At 32.9% G+C, this 16,944-nt stretch overlaps 3 protein-coding genes across 3 annotated transcripts; 2 read left to right on the top strand and 1 right to left on the bottom strand.

The window, feature by feature from the left end:
• The first annotated feature begins 887 nt into the window (after positions 1-887).
• LOC149386435 (mitochondrial ATP-independent inner membrane protease subunit 1a-like) lies at positions 888-2,450 on the top strand. Its single transcript, XM_089626114.1, has 5 exons — positions 888-1,138; positions 1,233-1,457; positions 1,721-1,831; positions 1,919-1,984; positions 2,133-2,450. Exons 1-5 carry the CDS (start codon positions 977-979, stop codon positions 2,166-2,168), a joined length of 600 nt encoding a protein of 199 aa, XP_089482240.1. The 5' UTR covers positions 888-976; the 3' UTR covers positions 2,169-2,450.
• Positions 2,451-2,883: 433 nt separating this feature from the next.
• LOC149386434 (tobamovirus multiplication protein 1-like) lies at positions 2,884-6,934 on the bottom strand. The gene is made up of 14 exons (XM_089627423.1): positions 6,792-6,934; positions 6,513-6,709; positions 5,959-6,009; positions 5,392-5,425; positions 5,194-5,280; positions 5,053-5,104; positions 4,742-4,919; positions 4,467-4,562; positions 4,326-4,386; positions 4,069-4,133; positions 3,844-3,918; positions 3,682-3,757; positions 3,317-3,483; positions 2,884-3,216 (listed from the first exon to the last, which is right to left on the bottom strand). The coding sequence occupies exons 1-14, from the start codon at positions 6,796-6,798 to the stop codon at positions 3,193-3,195; spliced, it is 1,170 nt and encodes a 389-aa protein (XP_089483549.1). The 5' UTR covers positions 6,799-6,934; the 3' UTR covers positions 2,884-3,192.
• A 3,003-nt stretch (positions 6,935-9,937) lies between these two features.
• On the top strand, positions 9,938-10,504 carry LOC149386433 (agamous-like MADS-box protein AGL29). The gene has a single exon (XM_089626511.1). The coding sequence runs from the start codon at positions 9,938-9,940 to the stop codon at positions 10,502-10,504; it is 567 nt and encodes a 188-aa protein (XP_089482637.1).
• The last annotated feature ends 6,440 nt before the right edge of the window (positions 10,505-16,944 follow it).

Raw genomic sequence — 16,944 nt, 5'->3', positions numbered from 1 at the left:
GAGAGATGCAACATAAAGATTTCTTAGGAGCTCACTCATCTTAATAATATTCTCACCCAAACGCACTTTACTTCATAGACATTGGATTTTAATTTAGACAAAATAAAATCATAACAATAACAACAACAACAATAATAATAATAATAATAATAATAATATGGGACAGCACTCCAAGTTTGAAAAGCAGGCAGAGGCTATCAGTGGAAGCTATGAAAAATTAGTAGCACGAATCCCAAGTTTGAAAGCAACGCACCAACAAAGACAAATTAGCATAATCTTGGCATTTCAAGTGTCAAATAAAGAATGATAGCTAATCCAGCAAAATCATTTGCACTTGCTCACAAATAATGAAGGATTACATGATTAAATTTTCTGTTTCTCACTGTTTTAAGTAGTATATTAGCTTGATATGTATATGATTGATTCAGTTCGTGCAACAACTTCGGTTATTATTATTATTATTATTATTATTACTCTCTCATAATGACATTCCGCCCCCATCATTTTTGCATAATATGAGTAAGGAAATTACAATAATGAAGTTTTTTCAATTTGTTAAAAAAAAAAATTAATATAAGTAATTATTTTGTATATTCTATAAAATAAATTATAAATAATTAACAAAGTTAAATAGGTTTCAAAACAATGAATAAATTTTACAATAATATCAATAAAATGATTGTTTACAAAACTTGAAAATATTATTTTCGAGTAAAAAAAAACTATGCAATTTCCGCATATATTTAATTATTTGTAACATTTACTCTGGCTGAACTTCTTTTTCGTCTCTTCTTGAAACTTTGGGCTTCGCTTACTTAAGGCAGGCCCAAATCGACAATACTCGGCCCATTTGTATTTGAAAACATCATCGGATGACGTCATGCATCACGACGAATAATTCCCACTTTTCATATTTTATTCTTGGGCTTTGAATCTAGAGAGAGAGAGAGAGAGAGAATGCGCGTTTGTGTGTAACATGGCGAGAAATCTAAACGGGCTGAAAAGCTCGATCAGGGAAATCCTCTCGCTCGTCAGAGAAAAAAGCGTGGTCCGCGAAGCATGGGATACCACCCTTCTGGCGGCGAAGACCCTGTGCGTTCTCCACGTCACCAACACATACGTCGGCACCATAGTTCTGGTAAGCCCTCCAGCACACTAAAACACACTCACTTCGTGTACCCGAACTGGAAATTACGAAAAAGGACAAATCTGAATGATCCTGTGCATCGCAGACATACGGGCCCAGCATGCTCCCGACGATCGGGATCACCGGAAACATTCTTCTGGCGGAGCGATTCTCGACGCGGTTCGGATTGGTGGGGCCCGGAGACATTGTTCTAGTTCGGTCGCCGCAGAATCCGAAGAGCATTGTCACCAAGCGATTGATCGCCATGGAAGGTCAATCTGTGACCTACGTCGTTGATCCCGCGGAGAGCGATCAGAGTGAAACTATTGTTGTAAGATCATTTGTTTATATGTGTTCGTGATTTGAACTGTTATTTATTTTTAATTCCTATATTTTCTCAGCAATTTTTTTTTCAAGGCAATACGCCTTCCAAGTGTTTGATAATTTGCCAACCTTTTTTTTCGCATACATTCATCCAAAAGTTACTGATGGTTACAAGCTTGTGCCTTGGTTTATGATGCTTAATGTAGTAGTGTGTAAAACTTTTGATATATTGGTTGTCTCATATGTGTATATGTGTGTGTGTGGTGTCAGGTTCCGAAAGGACATGTTTGGATAGAGGGAGACAATATCTACAAATCCAATGATTCAAGAAAATATGGGGCAGTACCTTATGGCTTACTACAAGCCAAATGCTTCTGGAGGGTATATATGTTTTCATTGGTATCTATGATTATGAGAGTACTATGCTCTCACTTCATGTCTTTTTTGTTTTTGTTTTTGTTTTGTTAGATATGGCCACGTAAAGATTTCGGATCGCTGAAACGTAGCGACGTCAACGATCAAATCTCTAATGAGGTACAATGGCGGTCAAATTGGCTATCTTTTGTGCATTTTTAAAAGTATGAGATGTTTTTCGGTTGCTCGTGACGAGTTGATAAACTTTGACATTTTATTCTCTCTAATATCAAAGTAAAGAAGTTTTTCCAATGCGCATTTTATGCAGGGTTTGTCGTCCGCTGAAGCGATATCAGAAGCCTAGAGAGTTAGCTTAGGGTTGAAGAAATCAGGTCTTCGGTAATTGATCCTTCAACGATTGTGATCAACCAATTATTGTGCATTAAACTTTAAGAAATGAGAGTTTGGGCTGTCCCAATTAACGTGGTTTTTGTTAAGAGAGAAGTCACTTTCCAATGCGTTGGAATGAAACTTCAGTTGCAGTTTCAACGGCTATAAATATCAGCTCACGAGAGCCATTTTCATTAAATAATTATTTACTGTGTGAATGATGCACACTAAGAAAAGTCTAGACTGTATTGGTTTATTATGTTGTTTTTGCGTCTTACATATCTTATCTGGGATTGCAACAGAACCTTTTACGCACAAATAGACACTGTTGGTGAGTGGTAACCTTTAAAGGAATTTCCCATAAGGCATTTTAATTTAGAAGTGTAACCTTTATTCTAAATGAAACTACCAAAAAAAAAAAAAAACGCTATTAAAAACTAAACGAAGCAAAAGTCTGAACGCTTAAGAAAATGACCGTCTAAAATTTGTAAATAGGTACCGTCGATGTTCTATGGGGTTCAAAAAAATCTGATCCTTATTTGTGGAATAAATTTTGAAAAATCAATATGCTAAGCAATTTCTAGAGGCAAGCCCTGTCTCTTTCGGCCGAATCCGAGTCAAACACAACAAAGGACGTTTTTTCTTTCTTTTTGACCTGCTGAAATGTGCACTTTCAGGCAAACAAAGAATCACAAGCTCAATCACCTTTCATACCCAAAAAAAATTGTTTATTACACAAAAAAAGATCTTGTAAGATGCATCTATAGTATTTACATGTCTGACGTGTCAAAAGTCAAAGCCACGGCACCGGAAAACCTTACGGCTATAATCCAACGGTCCTTTTGAGCATTGAAATTCATCAGCAGCCTCGCTTGTTCTCACCATCCGAGCCTTTCAGTCTTTTCTTTGACCAATATTTTTTGCCAAATCTTGTATGACCACGCATGAATTTCATTGGTAAGAAAAGAAAGGAACAACCTTTGTATGCGAATCTTGACCTAGATGGGGCTTGCCCTTGAGAACTACCATGCCAAAAAGCTCAAATTTAGTGACCACTCATCAAGTCATGAGAAGAGAATAAACCAAGATGAGGTTGAATAACGCAAACACAAATCTGCGGACCTGATTACTCACGCTTGCCACACTTGTCCAGCGGGGCGGATTTTGTACTTCCACTGAATGATCGCTGATGTAAGTCAACGTGGTTGATTCTTCCGGTTGATAAGCTGTTATCAATGGTGGTACTTCTCTCATGACCCACAATAGAAAAGCCGACGGAATTGATGAACCTGGAGCAAGAAACTTCTCAAACTACCAAGCGAAATAATAAATCAAAAGTAGCTCAAGGTTATGAGTAGACACGTTTCTTTCACCATAAAAACCGATTTTTTTTTGTTAATGTTTTTTTTTATAGGATCCCTAGTGTGACTCGAACCCACGACCTACTTGGTCGCATAATAAACTGTATTTGAACATGGCTAACTCACCAATAAAGTAATAAACAACTAGTAGAAGAGAAGTAAGAACATCATTCACTTGAAGCTCTGGCCAATGATAAAGCATCTGCATCAGGAGATAAAAAAAGCGTTAATGGCTACTTAGATTATTGTGATTAATAAGCTTTTCATCTCTAACAGGAAATAACTTACCGGGATTTCGGTTAATAAAGCCACTAAGGCTCGCGAAGTGAGACATAGAACACATACAATGGCTAAACCAGCAACCTGAGAACAGTGAGTTAATGTCACTAGGTAATTTGTCAAAATCTAGTCAAGAATACAATAAACACAATGCTGAAATGGAATGTGGTGAATTGAGAATCAGCTACACATGAATAACTTCATATTTGAGAAAAAAATAAATAAATAAATTACTTTTGAAAGCTCAGAATATGCCATTTCAGTTCTGACTTTGCTCATTTTCAGGCTTAGCAAAACCCCTGACCAGAAAAGACACGAGAGAAAGAATGCTTCAGGTATCGCATCAAGATATAATATAACTGAAAGAAAAGGTAAGACGCAAATATAAAGGTAAATTTCCAACCAAATGAAAAGGAAAAAGGAATACATAATCATGTAATCCCAAAAGTACATGAGCAAATGAAAACGAAAGCAGAACTGAAATTACTGACCATAACAAGCAAGTGCAACAGCTAATAGAAGTGTGGCTGCAGCAAAAGTATCTACATACACCTGCCCAAGTTGTTAAAGTCATTCCATACAAGGTTCAACATTTGTTTCTCAAAAGTGAATGAAAATGGAAATTGGGATACCCGAGCCACCACTGCAGAATCAATAGGATTTTTTCCCATTCCGATCCAGATGATCACAGCACACACCGTCATTAAAACAAAAACCATAAGCGTAACCTGATAGAAAATAAACTCTACGTAAATGGATTTAAATTAGAATAAAAAGTAGCACGCATATGAAACCACTCGGATCACTGATAACGGGTGCAAAAGCAAGCAGCAACACACGCTTAAATGTAGATTAATACACACAATAAATGTACGTAAATTATAATTTATTCCAACAGAATCTGTACCAGGATGACAAATCTTTGACGACTTCGAATATGGACAAGACGAAAAGGAAAACATCTTCTATAATTATCTGTATTTAGTGAACCCCGCCGATTAATTCTCTTCTCCAACAGAGAGTCCTGGATGCTTCCTTCTTCATCGTCCTCTTCTTCATCATCTGATTGATGGCAGAGATCAATCCTGTTGCAAAACTTATTATTATAAACGAGAGAGAGAGAGAGAGAGATTGGAATTATGACACCTTATATCCCAATTATATTTTTTAAATGATGAAATATTGGAAGAACTCAATTAATCAAAAAAGAAAACTTACCAGAATGATAAAAGAAGAAAAAACGTGGCAACAAACATTATATTTGGAAAAGCTGCAAAGAAAAGTGACCACTCAAAATTTCTTCCCAAAAGCAAATAAACAAAGAATGAGAAATTGTGCCAGCACGGCAAGGAATAATACCCATAAATGTAAAGCCACACGCGTTGGACCAAACTTTCAAACCCTCACAAGCAGCAACAAGAGTCAACACAAAATATATACAGTAACCTGTGACAGTGAAAATAATGTAAGCCCCTTTTGATCAATGATAAAATTTAGATATGTACTATTGGGTTCTTATAATTACTGCCGAGTATTACACAGTGTTGGACTTCTTACCAATATTACAGGTGCCGATCATCAAGTGAAATACCTGGAGTTTGAGATTTCATGTTAAGAGTAAAAGAATGAGAGATATATATACATGGATGTCTTCACATTACAGTCAAGTTAATTTTTTGTCATGCTAATGGGTATGCATAAAAATCAGGTTCCAGTAAAGCTATCAAACGAGCATGGACAAGCATCTCTTCAGAAGATATCTAGGCAGAGGTCTGTTTTGTTTTATTTTAATTTTGTTCAACTAAAACTATGAAAGTCTAAGAACCAATTTCCCAGAGCAAAAAGATGTCCATGATCACAAGTTTCAGTAACATTTGGAGCAGCTTCGCTAACACAATACAAACACAAAATGTCAATTATCTCGAACCCAAAATTTTCTTAATTTTACTTCATCATAATCAGAGAACTACCAAGAGGCAAGCATAAAGCACTGATTAAGTCCACTAATTAAATCTAAGTAGAGTTGCGCACGCATGAACACAATACTTTCAATAGACTCCGGGGGAAATAAACATAATTCCAACAGAAATAATGAGCTAAACTATTCGGAAACATAACAATTACTTTTTGTCGAGTCCAACCCAGTTGTGCATTTCTTGAGTGAATCCGGAGAAGCTGATACAAAAAGAGATAGACTATATCATTTGCAATTTCTTTTCCTCAAACTGCAATACTCAACATCTGAATGTCAATAAATTCAATCGAAAATAGACTAAAATGGTGAAGGATTGAGAATGCAGTGGTGTACAAGTGATCTCAACCCAGGAACAATTAGATAACAAGGTAAGCTTCTTAGATAAATAAAGCCTCTTACTATGCAAATTACAATATTTTCGGTCACATTTGAAGCTCAAAGTTTTTCTCAATGCTGACTATAAGCTTCTCTGGACTTGCTATATCGAGAATATTCGATTTCATGACATTAGTAGAAACCAAAGAACAATCCAATCCTAGTCACCATGTATAAATATTCACAAAGCATTTGAATCCATTGAATTCTGAAAGTGAAACCATAAACCCACATTGGAAAAACTCTTCACAGAAACCACAATCCGAACCCGAAAACAAAATATAAAAAGGGAGAATTCTCAGACTGAAAAAGGAAAGGGCAAACAAACCTGAGCAAATGCAAGGAAAGAAATGACAGCGTCGACGAGAGAAAGGCCAACATTGACACCGACCAACGCTGGAGGAAAGCAAGAACCTTCTCTCGATTCAATCATCTTCGATGATAACAATGTTTCCTTTTCAACTCTGTCTCTCTTCTCCAAGGGGAAAAGGAAAAGCAAAAAAAGACAAAAACAATTCTTTTCTCCTAACAATGCGAAAAAGTTAAAAGACTTTGTTCGAAACGACGTGCTGTACGGACGAAGAACAAAACCTCGTTCGCGATATACCTCTCATGGCAGATTAAGATCCGCTGTTTGGGCAATTTTGGTCGCCAATCTTCGACAATCGCAGACAAATAAAGAGAGAGACAGAGAGAATGGAAGAGAGGAGAATCTTTTTTTTTTTTTTTCTATTTTATTCCGTGGATTTTGTTTAGCAAATAAAATTGTGGGGGTATTATTGGTAAATAAGTGGAAGTGGGACTAACATAGTTGTCATTTCAGAGGGGAAAGGAAATTATACGGAACGGTGACCGTCTGATTCTCGCACGTGTGTGGGTTTTGGTCCGTGTTGAAACTTGAAAGATTCTGTAAGATCTGATCCTTTTTCTGATTTGACTTTTCTGATTCCTGGTTTTCCTTCAATTTATTATTTCTTTTTCTCTTGTAATTGTATAAGCTAAAGTTTTATTAATGAAAGAATCCTTGCTGAGGAAAACATATATATATATATATATATATATATATATATATCTATATATATATATATATCTATATATATATATATTCCTATTTATTTTTACATAATCATCGTTCTTCGTATATAAATATATATTTTGCTAATGTTAGGTAAATGTTTTCCCCATTGGATATGCATTCATTTATTAGGAGATATGAATTGAGATTCTGTCCCTTTTATTGTTGTCCTCATCTAATTGTATGATTCTATAGAAAACAATATCTAATTTAATGTATTACTCTAATATTACTTTCTATAATACAATAAGGAAAAGAGAATAGACATTAAAACATATAGTATAAGTTTACAAGAGTATATCCACTAATTATGTCCGAATTGAATCCCTAAGTGTATGTCTGTTATTCGAAATGTTGACACTATTGAAAATCATTTTCATAATAATGTATATTAAAATAACAAGTATATTATAATAAGTATGATGAAAGTATTATTATAACAGAATAATTCACATAAACTTATAGATGTTTTATATAATTTTATTTCAAATTTGTGGTAAACAATTTAAAGATAACATGACAGAGAATAATTACCTTCGAAGCTCAAGTACGGAAATTCTCGACTTGCAAACGTGGCACCGAATTTTGGTTTTGAATCGGCTCATTTATCAGTTAAACTGATATCCTGATAATTTTTTTATAGGACTAAATATACGTGGACATTTAATGCACAAAAATAAGGTAAATAAAATATTTATATGAAGGAATGAGTATGGAAAAACTTTGTAATATAAAAACTATGTAGTTATATAGAGTATGATTTCCACTTATTTATGGATCTTTTAAATAAAAATTCAAAGTACAGCAATCAAATTAGAAAAAATTATTTGTCAGTAGTAAAAGAGAGAAAAAAGAAAATATACGAAATCGGTATTTTTTGATAAAGTTTTAGAATAAGCTACGGAAAAAAAAAAAAAAAAAAAAAACATTCATTTTCTATTTTTTTGTAAGTTTATACCCTTTACTTTTAAATTTTGCATATTTATACCCTAACATTTCATAATTATGCAAGTTTATAACCTTCTAATAAGTTAACTTCACAATTCCCAGACCTTCACCAGTGACCTTTAAGGCTTTAACTACAAGGCTTAGGAAAACATTTCAACTTCACATTTAACCCTTTTTATGACTATATTTTATAATAAAAATAAAAAAAAAAAGTATATAACGGACTAGGCTTCTTGAAAGTTGAAACATTAATATTACTATTTAGTTAATGTTTCAAATATATTTTAAACATAGTCACTGATTTTGACGTGATAAAATTAATTTCTAATAATTTTTGTTATATTTTAGAAAGTTGTATACTGTTAATATATGCTAATGACTATTTTATAAAATTAAATAAATATTAATTATTTATCAAAATTTAAGTTTCTATATGCTTAATTAACTACATAACCCATAAAAAAAATTAGCTTTCTTGTTTTATCTTCTATTACTTTATGTGTTTTATGTTATAGATATGATAATAACGGGAATAGGGTCATTTCAATGGTAAAATTACAGACAAGGAATAAATATTTGGAATTGTGAAATGTCAAGGTATAAGCTTACATAAATAAAAGAGTAAATAGCGGCAAAAATACTTAATATTTTAAAAAATATACACTTTTATATTTTTTTTGTTGCAAAAAAATACATAAAGTTGAGTTTCAGTTGCACCGTTAAATAAAGTCAGTTAATGTTGATAAAAATACACGTGTCAGCCTCAAATTAAATATGATTTAATAATTTTTAATTTCTTAACATTAGCTAAACATTAAAAATATCATTTTTATAATAAAAAATTGATTAAAATATTATAATGAAGCATTAATGATATTATACAAATATTTTAATATTTATTTCTTAATATTAATCAAGCCTCAATAATATATATTTTTTTAGAAAAATGCTTAACTAATTTTATAATATTATAATCGTATTTATCTTAAAAAAATTATTATTTCTATAATAGCAATTTTAGAAAATATTTAATTAATTTTTTATCAATAAAAATAAAATTATTGAAAATTATTTAATATTTATTTCTTAAAATTAATCAAGAATTAATAATATAAATTTTTAAAAAATGCTTAATTAATTTTTTTAATATTAATTTTTTTTTTATTAATATCATAACTGCTTAATTATAATATCAGAGTCGCTTTTAATTAAGTTTTTTGTTATAAAAATGATATTATTAATGTTTAGTTAATTTTATTAAAAATATCAAGTTGTATTCAATTTGAAACTGCCACGAATATTTCCGTTAAATTTAATTGATTTTATTTAACGGTGTCACAAGAATCTAATATTAGGTATTTTTACTGTAAAAAAAAATAAATATTTAAATGTATGTTTATGAAAATATTAAGTATTTATGCCGCGATTTTCTCTTTATAAAAAGTGAGGGCATAGATTTGAAAAAAAAAATGAAGATACTTTTCGTAAATATTCTTTATGCAAAATTGCAAATATATAATTATGGGGAATTGTGAAATGTCAAGGTATAAGTTTATATAAGTAAAAAGTGAGGGTTTAGATTTGCAAAAAAAAAAAAAAATGAAGATACTTCTTCGTAAATATTCTTTATGCTATAAATAAATATAACACACACAAGAGGTTATAATAAACGAAAGCAATAGCACTGAATATACGAGCCCTTTTTTTTTTTGTCTCAGTGTCAGACAGCCATGGAAGGAGAGGGAAACAATGAGAAGCAGATCAGGTCGAAGGGAAGGAAGAAGATCGAGCTGAAGAGGCTGGAGAAGAAAGAAGACCGAACGTCGACGTTCTCGAAGCGCAAGTTCGGGATCCACAAGAAAGCCGCCGAGATTTCGACTCTGTGCGGCGCCGAGGTCGGATTCTTGGCCGTGTCTCCGTCGGGGAACCCCTGCACCTACTCCACGTCATCGTCCATCGACGACCTCGCCGAGCGCGTGCTCCTCCTCCGCCGCGGCGCCGGCGAATGCCCTCCGGCCAGGGCCGGATTTCTCGAGGAGGAGTGCGACGCGCTCGAGAAGATTCTGCTGGACGAGCAGGAGATCAGCGCCAGGCTGGAAAACCAGGCCGGCGACGGTGAGGGTTCCGATTCGGCGTCGTGGTTCGACGTTTCTCTCGAAGATCTGAGCTCCGACCAGCTTGCGGCTATGAAGAGGCTCGCGGAGCAGAGCCACAGGAAGATCGCCGATCACCTGCTCAGCCGCGACCGGCTCAACAGCGCCGCCGCCGCCACTTCTTCTGGATTTCCTGGCCGTTGACCATGGATCTCTCTCTCTCTCTCTCGCCGGAGAAGAAAAATTACTGTTTTTTTTTCTTCGTTAAATTGATTTTTGTGTGTTGTTTTATGTCATCTTTATTTATTTAATTATTTATCATTTGAATAATATTTTTTTTTAATCAATGTGCTTACTACTTTATTAGTCTCTATTGTTGTTCTAATCTTGATAAGAGAGTTTTATTTTTTTTATGAATTTTTGTAAGGAATAACTGTATGAAAGGCGCATTAATAAAAATAATTAATTTATGGCCAGGATTTTAAACTGTGTGTACAACTTTTTTTTTTTTATATATATATATGTCTCATCTTGTGCCTTTGATGTGTTTTGGTAATTTGTTGTCGAAAAATGTTTAAATAAATTTATGAGGACTACAGAGGCAGAAATGAGTACAAATCTTCGTAGTTTTTTCTTGTTTGGATTCAAATATAAAGTATTTTATTTTTGGTTATTATGATTACAATTGATTAAAATTGTTATCAGTGAATTGTAATACTGAGATTGATTTTCTTCCAAGAGTACACACATACACATATTGTGTTTTCAAGTCCTTTCTTACCTTGATTACTTCCTACTAATTGATTTGTTCTGTAAACCTTCCGTATTGTTTAAAGTTGGATTCATTCCTTTTCAGGGTTGGCATTGTATAGTATAACAACTATTAATAGAAATTTCTGTCAAGCTATTATTGGAAATATTCCTTTTAAGCATTAAAGGTTATTTCAGTACAGATGGAAATCATTCAAGGAGAGTACTGGTATGTTCATACATTTAATTGTTAACTATTAAAAAGAATTACAATGTGCATGAACTTTCAGAAAATGTAATAAAGAGTTGCTCTCGAAAAGTTAGTCTGTACTATGTATACATCAATTCGACAATATATTATTAAAACTTGCAGTAAGTAACCCTAGGATTTATCATTCAAAATTACTGTCATTTACTTAAGTCTGTCCATGTGTTCAGTCTTATCTTCGTTTGACATTCCATTCCTTGTATATATTACAGGAAAAAGATAATGCGTACGTGAATATAAGTAAAATATTTAAATACTATTGTAATAATTTCCGCATGTAGTACATAAAATCAATGTACCAAAACAAAAATACACGAATGAGATATGTTGGATGTTGCCCTAATTATTTGAAATAGACAAGCTTTAAAAGACATTTCCTTGAATTATTAGCGTACTTTAAGGGGGGAAAAACTAGCTTTTAAAGCCTTTCCTGTTTTATTTTTAAACTATAATTTTCATGTTGTGGTATTGCTACCATCGGAAGTAAAGTAGTGACATATTAATAGAAGAAAAACTAGACAATTAGCTGCTTAGTCTACTGAAATATTTCAAAGTTAATTCTAGCCACCAAATATTATTTAAGAGAAAAAAATTACAGCATAACCCTAGCAAATGTCTAACCGTTCGCCGCTACTCGTCATGGTTTATCGCTCCTCGTCTCATCGTCGACTTATTTTCAACAAATCGTGTCTGTGTGCAGTTGTTCACAATGTTGAGGATGTCTTTTCGAAAGAATAAAATTAACTTCGAAAGCTGAACTTTCATTCTAATTCATATGAGCTCGACACCAATTTTTGTGTGAACTTTAGGCAAGAAAAATGAGAAGATTGAGTAATACTAAAACACACAAAATAAAATGTTTGGTTAAAAGAAATGATGTCATCACATTTAATTTGAGGAAATAATTGGATTTTATGGATTTGACTAAATCTGTAAAATGAATAATAAATTGACAAATATTTCAATCAAGATCTTCAAAATGACCAATTTGTCATATTCTCTATTTAATATGTACACACACGTAGGAAAAATGACATGAATATATATATATATATATAGAGGTTTTGGAATATCAATATTGTAACAATATAATTAATTATTTTTTTTAGGAAAAAAAGCTTAAAGCATTTTATTATAAATTGGGTAAAATACGGTAAATACATAATTAGAACCTCTTGATACAAGGTCAACAATGACCTAAATCGGATAAGATTTAACTTTAATTTCAATTTATCGCCTTTGATAATACCTTCGTAGTTGGGGAGAGAAATTAATCTCGCCTTGTAATTGTGCCATCAACATTGGTTGACCCTATCTTAAACACATGTTTTTTTCATTATCTCTTGCTAGTTTATTTTCAACTATCCAGATTTAGTTTGAACCATCGTACCATCGGAAGTTTCATTATCCTTTTAGTTATCTGACTGTAAGATCAAAGAAATGGTTTCTTTTCCGCGAGTTTAGATTACAATTAGACAAGTTTCCCGTAAATCAATTTAACGACTAGTGAAGGCAAAAGTTTTTGTTAGTAGTACATGTGTTATCTTAAAATACTTGTAATTAACAATATTGTTGTAATTTTAATTGTGCTTATTTTCCTTTTTTCATCTTTTTTTTTAAAGATTTTTGAATTCGGTTGGGCATTTTTGTAACTTAAGCCGTTTCAGCTTTTATAATTAATTTTTGGGTGCTGTAGTAGTCATTTAGTCAATTTGAAACTTGATTTTAAGGAACTAGTCAACATTTCGTTTATTTTAATAAATTAGTTATTTATCAAAATTAACGTAAAAATATGTTGGAATCATGTAAAATACTTTTTGGTTAATGAGGTCACATCAACAAATATAACTAAATTTTAAACATATTTAAACGTTCTAAATTACAAATTCAACGTTTGAAGTGATATAGTCCATGAAATACTTCTGAAAAATTTTAGGGACCCTTTTATACCAAAAAAAAAAAAAAAAACTTAATAATAGTAAATAAGACAATGTAGCAGTCCACCCAAAACAAAATTAAAAAACGGTAAGAAAATAAATTTTGTTTTTATTTTGTTTGAAGAAGAAAAAGGACGTAACCGTTGTTGTCATGCAATTTCTCTCCGTCTTCAGGATTTCCCATTTCAATCTCTCTATATATAAGTTCTAATGGAACAAAGCTCTACTCAGAGACTCAGACCCACTGAATTACAAAGCCTCTCTCTTTCGATCCTTCCAATGGAATTCGAACCAAACAACAACGATAACAACAACAACAACAACAACAATAACAACCACAACCACAACAATAACAACCAAAATCGGCCGAGAGGAAAAGGAAGGAAAAAGGTGGAGCTACAGAAGATCACAGACCAAGAAGACCTGATGGTCTCCTTCTCAAAGAGAAGGTCAGGAATCTTCAAGAAAGCCAGCGACCTGTCAACCCTCACCGGCGCTGACGTGGCATTCCTGGTGTTCTCGCCCACCGGGAAGGCCATCTCCCACGGCAGTCCCTCCGTGGACTCAGTCATCGACAGGTTCACCGGCGACACTCCACCGCCGTACTCCCTCAACGCCGCGGCCGCAGCCCCGCTCGTCGAGGCACACCGCCGCCGGAGAGTCGCCGAGCTCAGCCAGCGCCACGACGGCCTCTTCCTAGACCTCGACGCCCAGAGAGCCCTCCAGAGGGACCTCGGAGATCTGACTCTGAACGGCGGAGACGACGACTCCGACGGCGGCGACGACGACGAGGTCCTCGACTGGTGGAACTTCCCGCTGGAGGGGCTCGACGCGGAGGGGCTCCGGGAGAGGAGGGACGCGATCTCCGAGGCTCGCGCCAAGATCGCCGCCGTTCTCCGAGAGAGGCACGGCGAGGCCTCCGGTAGCGGCTCTGGTCGTTTTCCTCCTCCTCCGCCGCCGCCGCCACCTCCGTCTGCCGGTGCTGTGATCTGAGGAGGCTGAATTTGAGGATCAGAGGCTGGTTAGGGTTTGGGTTGAGACTGTTTGTTTGTTTGTTTTGGGGTTCTGTTTGTGTTTTCAGTTTGTTTGTGAGAGTCAGATCCAGAGTCTGTCAGTGTTAGTGAGACAATATTGGGTTTTATTTTATGATAGTTTAATTATGTCACTCCATCGAATTTGAGTTCAATGAAATGTATTCGTCGTACATTTATTTATATTTTCGATAATTATTATTTGATGGCTCAGTTCAGTTGATTTAATTGTCCATTATGGCTACTTGAGTATTACTGTGTCATTGGAGCTCCATGCCACTGACTAAGCATTGTTAACTGCTAAACTGAATCTATGCATGCACGGTATTTTTTTTTTTTTAATAAAATTCAATTTTATATCATACATCGTAGGAAAAATATCAACAATATCTCTTCTATTTTATCGAAATGCATGATTTATGCTCTCAAATTTTAGAAATATCAGATATATTCCTTCTGTTTAATATAAATGACGTGGATCTCCCCTAAAAATATTATATATTTCAAATATATCATCCTTTTTGTTTATTTTTTACAAAATAAAATTGTTGAACTCTCCAAAATACCCCTGATAAAATAACTTTTTATTTTTTTTAATTTGATATATATAATAAATTAAAAATTTTCTTCATAAAAAGTTTATATTTTTTTATTAATAGAAGCTTTGAATTTTTTTTAAATAAAATAGTTAATAAATATTTATTTGGGAATTAAAAAAAAAAAATTTGTAAAAAAAGCGAAAAAGGGTAGTATTTGTAATATAATGTATTATTAATGGAGATATATGTCATTTATATTAAACAATAAATGATATGTTTGATATTTTTAGAAATTGAATGTATAAATCTCGCATTTCGTAAACAGATGAGTTACTGTTGATATTTTCCAATTTCATATCATCAACTATATTGAAGGACAAATTACAATATTTAATCTTCAAACGTCAATATTACGCTTCTTAGGGATTGAACCCCAACCCTCTCGCAAATGTCACGTCACAGATAAAAAATCTTCACCCAAACTAAGTCTAAGTCTATGGGGTGCATGCACGGTAATTCTATTTATTTGTTTCTTAACTTCAGATACATGTCTTATGTATCTTATAGTCTAAAATCAATAAATCTTAGTTAATGTATGGTACTATACCTCTCTCTTATTATTATTATTGTTATCACTCAAAACCCTATTTTCATGTATTCTTTTTTAAAAAATTTCGTGGTGACATCCAATGGTGGAGCTACGACTTGTAGTAGGGGACAAATTTGAAAAACAAATATTCGATCAAGAGAGCATATATATAAAAAAAATCATATAATTTTGAGTAAAATTTAATATAAGAAAATAATAAAAATTATAAATTTCGGCTTAGTTGGCTCCGCTTGTTGTGTGGCATCATAGTTTTGTAAGTATTCTTCAATCGAAGCATATGTTTAACGTCAAAATTGCATAAAACAGTTTGATTAGTTAACCTACAAATTTTCGGTTGTGTTAACATATTATCTAATGAATGCGTCCTTTTCGAAATTCAAATATGTTGTCTTATTAGCTCTAGAATCACTGCGGTTATCTGGGTATTAACTAACCATTAATCAAGATTATTTTAACCGATTTTAAACAAGCCAAAAAAAATATTGTAACCGTTTCCGACAAAGTATATCATACGACATAATTCCAAATTAGGTATACTTTTTATTCTTGTTTATACATAATTGAAAGTTCGATGCGAATCGTATCTTTGTCTTTCAATCTTATTGCAAAAAATAATTGCTCATGATTGCAAGATCATATATATGAGAAACCGATGTCGTGTTATGAAGAAGTGCGGATTGTTCGATAGATTCCAATTTAAATCGTTTTAAATTTAAATAAACAAACTTACATGCGTTACGATGAATTTATTATTATTATTATATATTTTAGAACTATACATTTATTTAAGTAAACCATATTCTTTTAACATTTTTACATTGTGGTCATAAATCTTTAGCTAGTTTACCGGAAGTCAGTCTAAATATAAATATTGGGCATCTAAATCCTCAACCTTATTTTAAATATAATGCATTTGCTACTTTGTTTTTAATTTCTTTTCATATTTCAGCTAATAGCATGTTTAGATTTATTATTACCCATTTGGGAAAACAAGCCAATTTTTGTAAGGTTTCTCGGGAATTTACATTTGTCCTTTAGTTTAAACAAATTAGAAGGAAAGTTAAAAAAACTTTAATATAATTAATAAAAGGACGGGACTGTATTTTACTTTTTTACTTTTTTAAAAATTCGTTTGGAAGAACTTTTGATTCAAAGAGTGTTATTTGTGTATATAATTGATGATTTGATTTCTCAGAAGCAAAATGCTAGGAACAGCGTGAGGGGAATAATTTTTCATGGAAAATTTGGAAATTTCTACAACGTTTATGTTTTAACCTCTCTAAAAAAAAGGATTTTGAATTTGTATTAATTGTCATGACTCATAATAGTAACATAATGCGAACCAAATAACGAAACAGCTATAGGAATAAGATATGAATGCCAACATTTTTTATATTATTTATTTAGTTTCTAGAAGGGTTAGAATATACGTAATACAGTGCCACAATATTAATTAATTCCTCACCTGAGAGAGGACTTGTTTGAAAGAAATGCGAACAAAGAAAAGAA

Source organism: Urtica dioica, chromosome 9 (assembly GCF_054948205.1).
Source record: "Urtica dioica subsp. dioica isolate 48M chromosome 9, U.dioica_male_clone48M_v1_H2, whole genome shotgun sequence".
NCBI lineage: Eukaryota > Viridiplantae > Streptophyta > Magnoliopsida > Rosales > Urticaceae > Urtica > Urtica dioica.
The sequence above is the reverse complement of the archived record's forward strand: the minus strand, read 5'-3'. Positions and strand labels throughout refer to the sequence as shown.

What these genes read in the sequence shown, in the direction of transcription:
- LOC149386434 (XM_089627423.1), bottom strand. An exon ending in TGGGTTGGACTCGACAAAAA is followed by an intron (nt 5,426 to 5,958) that starts GTAATTGTTATG and finishes CTCAAACTCCAG; the next exon opens with GTATTTCACTTGATGATCGG. An exon ending in TTTCTTCTTTTATCATTCTG is followed by an intron (nt 4,920 to 5,052) that starts GTAAGTTTTCTT and finishes GTTTTGCAACAG; the next exon opens with GATTGATCTCTGCCATCAAT.
- LOC149386433 (XM_089626511.1), top strand. Translation starts at nt 9,938, where the DNA reads ATGGAAGGAGAGGGAAACAATGAGAAGCAGATCAGGTCGAAGGGAAGG.
- LOC149386435 (XM_089626114.1), top strand. Translation starts at nt 977, where the DNA reads ATGGCGAGAAATCTAAACGGGCTGAAAAGCTCGATCAGGGAAATCCTC. An exon ending in AAGCCAAATGCTTCTGGAGG is followed by an intron (nt 1,832 to 1,918) that starts GTATATATGTTT and finishes TTGTTTTGTTAG; the next exon opens with ATATGGCCACGTAAAGATTT. An exon ending in ACGATCAAATCTCTAATGAG is followed by an intron (nt 1,985 to 2,132) that starts GTACAATGGCGG and finishes CATTTTATGCAG; the next exon opens with GGTTTGTCGTCCGCTGAAGC.